The following is a 2,806-nucleotide window of genomic DNA, read 5'->3' as shown; positions in this document are numbered from 1 at the left end:
CCTCCAATTCAACATCTCCTCTATAGTTTTTAGTTTAGTCTAGATAGATTACTTTATTCATCCCCAAAGGGAAATTAGGTTTAGATCAGTTTCTTTCACACAACATAGATACAAAATATATAAATAAAATGTTTGACTTATGTTTGTAGTGTGGTACACATCACTAATGGCTGGAAATCACACCCAAATAAAATGCCAAACATACAAAAACTTTAGTTATATATTTGAGAACATTTGACATATTTTGGAGAAACTGTTTTATTCTCTTTTTGCACATGAACAATGACACAGGGATCCAGCCAATGTGTTGACTCCACACATTAGATACTTAGAGAAAACTGATGAGGAAAAAAAGATCAACTTCAACCAGGACCCCTGTCCCTGCTCCTCCATGCCCTCCTCTTGTGTAGCAGAGGAGGGCATAGCTCCTCCACCCCCCTTCTGGAACTCTCTCCCCCAAGACCTACGTATTTAAGTATGTGACAGTATTTTTGTATAAATTAAAAGTTTATTATTATTATTATTGTTGTTATTTCTATGTGGCTGAGAAAAGATTTAACTCAAACAGTAGTTATTGTTTCGTATGTATTTATTTAATTTAAATTCTTTCACATGATGGACATGATTCACAACACCAACTTTTTTCTTCAAAAGAATGGTTTATTTGTTATGGTACGATTCGGACACAGATTTTTCTTAAATTCATAATTCTATCACATCGTACGTGACACTGTTTCAGTAAATGAAAGATCAGCAGATGTTACAAACGTGACAATGACATGAAAAGGTTTTATCACCTTTTCCTTGTTGAATGCAGATAAAATGGATTAAAAACATGGTGTCTCTCAAAAGGTGATAATGGACGTGTTCTCTGGACAATAAAAACAATGATAGCTTGAGGTTACAATTGTTTAGACTACATGAAATCAGACAGAGATTATTGGATACATGACTGTTACCATGAAAGTTTTCACCGAGCAGATGTAAACCTTATGAGGGCACGAGGCCGGAGCAGCTCCACATTGCAGACTCAGTTAGCATAGAGCAGGAAGCCGGTGAAGGTGTTATAGTGCTCGCCTTGGATTTCATTGCAGACCACACATCCATTGGGCAGGAGAACAGCCACCTCATCCCCAGCCTTCAGTTTCAAGGCTACAACAATGGTGCTGCTGTCTTGAGGGTCGTGGCCATTTTTCTCGCTGAGTACAGCCGCCACCACCTGGCCATTAACCTGCAGACGAGCGCAGCTGGCCACGTTTGTTGCACCAGAAGTAGCATTGGCATGGATGGTCACGGTGAGGCAGTAGACGCCAGACTGAGGAACGGTGAAGATACCGTTTTGCACGTTGTAGCTGTCTCCCAGGTTGAGGAGGACATTGCCATAGATGATGAGCTGGTCATTAACGGCGGGGACAGAGCACAACATATTATTGGTCAGTGAGACGGAGAAGGCGCTGCGACCTGATGGAAACACACAGAAGATGAAATAGTCAGGTAAGAGGTTAAAAACATGGATCAGTTCTTCGAGGATTGTCTGCTGGTTTTGTGTGACTCATGTCTGTGTAGCTCACCTCTTGTAAGGCTGAGGGCCGTCTTTGATTGTATCAGGTACTTGTTCATTTCCCCAGCGACATGTTCAAAGTTTCTCTTCACCCTGTTCATCTGTTTCTGAATCAGGCAGCAGCCACATGATGCCGAAAGACACTCTGGGTGCAAGCACGCACACACACAAACACATACAGTCATACATTAGGTTGCAGACAAAAGTATATATTAACAAAAAGTGCAGATTTCCTGTACAATCTCTCACCGGTGCTGATCGGGTCTGAGTCGGAGGTCGACCAGGTGTAATTTGGTGGGTCACCAAAAACCTCCAGCAGCAGACAAAAAAATACAATAGCTGGGGGGAAAAGAGCAAAAGCTTTTATCAATGAAGGCATTAAACGTTCGGTGTTTTCTCTTTCTTTGGAGTGAAAACAAGTGTACGCCTCAATAAAGACCATCAGAAATTAAACATGCAATTCCTCCCATGTTCCATAATTGTTTTAAATCTTACTTTTGGTTTATTCAATTATTGATGATTTTTTTCTGGAAATCTTTAACGTTATATTAATATTTAACCACATAATAAAGATTTTGACATTAAAATCCCTAATAAGCAACTTTCACTCAGGTTACTTCTATTCTGAACTACGTCTTTGATTGTCTCACTGGTATCCAAGGTCCAACTTTACCCCCTCCCTAAATAGTATGCCTCTGTAGTTGCAACTTGTTTCCGTTCTCACCTCTCATGTTGATGCTGGTAAACGATAACAGCTTCACAAGGATGGAAAGTGCGTAGACTGATCACAAGACAAGAACCGTGATTATATATTTTACTAGGAGCCCCTCCCTTGAAGACTTTATTCCTCCTCTTTTGACATTGCTCCTCCTGATTTTTATTTATCGCCTGCCCCATTTGCCTTTATAACTTTATAACTGGAAATGTTTTCATCACAAGGGGCTCTCATTTTCTAAATTTCACTCTCAAGCAGACACACCCTCCTGGCTTTGTTGTTGATGCCACCCAGGTATCATCTATCACCTGAGATGAGGTGTGGAGTTCAGTGCTCTCATCAGCAGCCCAGTATTACAGTTCACAGAGCTACATTTTGTATTTTTTTGCCATGCACAGTTTCTGATCCACAGGTGTTTCTGATAGTACTCTTTCCTTGGAATAAAAAGAAGAAAATACAGTAACTCCTTGTTCTAAGCCTCATGTATAAGGCCTTACAGCGTGACATACTTGTTAGTGTCTCATTCATTA

General features: G+C 40.3%; 1 protein-coding gene across 1 annotated transcript; it reads right to left on the bottom strand.

The window, feature by feature from the left end:
• Positions 1–574: 574 nt before the first annotated feature.
• LOC138412006 (C1q-related factor-like) lies at positions 575–2,414 on the bottom strand. The gene is made up of 4 exons (XM_069534254.1): positions 2,286–2,414; positions 1,811–1,900; positions 1,572–1,706; positions 575–1,461 (listed from the first exon to the last, which is right to left on the bottom strand). The coding sequence occupies exons 1-4, from the start codon at positions 2,290–2,292 to the stop codon at positions 1,031–1,033; spliced, it is 663 nt and encodes a 220-aa protein (XP_069390355.1). The 5' UTR covers positions 2,293–2,414; the 3' UTR covers positions 575–1,030.
• Positions 2,415–2,806: the final 392 nt, after the last annotated feature.

The sequence above is a fragment of the Paralichthys olivaceus genome, chromosome 11 (assembly GCF_024713975.1).
Source record: "Paralichthys olivaceus isolate ysfri-2021 chromosome 11, ASM2471397v2, whole genome shotgun sequence".
In the NCBI taxonomy this organism is placed as follows: domain Eukaryota; kingdom Metazoa; phylum Chordata; class Actinopteri; order Pleuronectiformes; family Paralichthyidae; genus Paralichthys; species Paralichthys olivaceus.
The sequence above is the reverse complement of the archived record's forward strand: the minus strand, read 5'-3'. Positions and strand labels throughout refer to the sequence as shown.

What these genes read in the sequence shown, in the direction of transcription:
- LOC138412006 (XM_069534254.1), bottom strand. An exon ending in CTCAGACCCGATCAGCACCG is followed by an intron (nt 1,707 to 1,810) that starts GTGAGAGATTGT and finishes GCTTGCACCCAG; the next exon opens with AGTGTCTTTCGGCATCATGT. An exon ending in GGCCCTCAGCCTTACAAGAG is followed by an intron (nt 1,462 to 1,571) that starts GTGAGCTACACA and finishes TGTTTCCATCAG; the next exon opens with GTCGCAGCGCCTTCTCCGTC.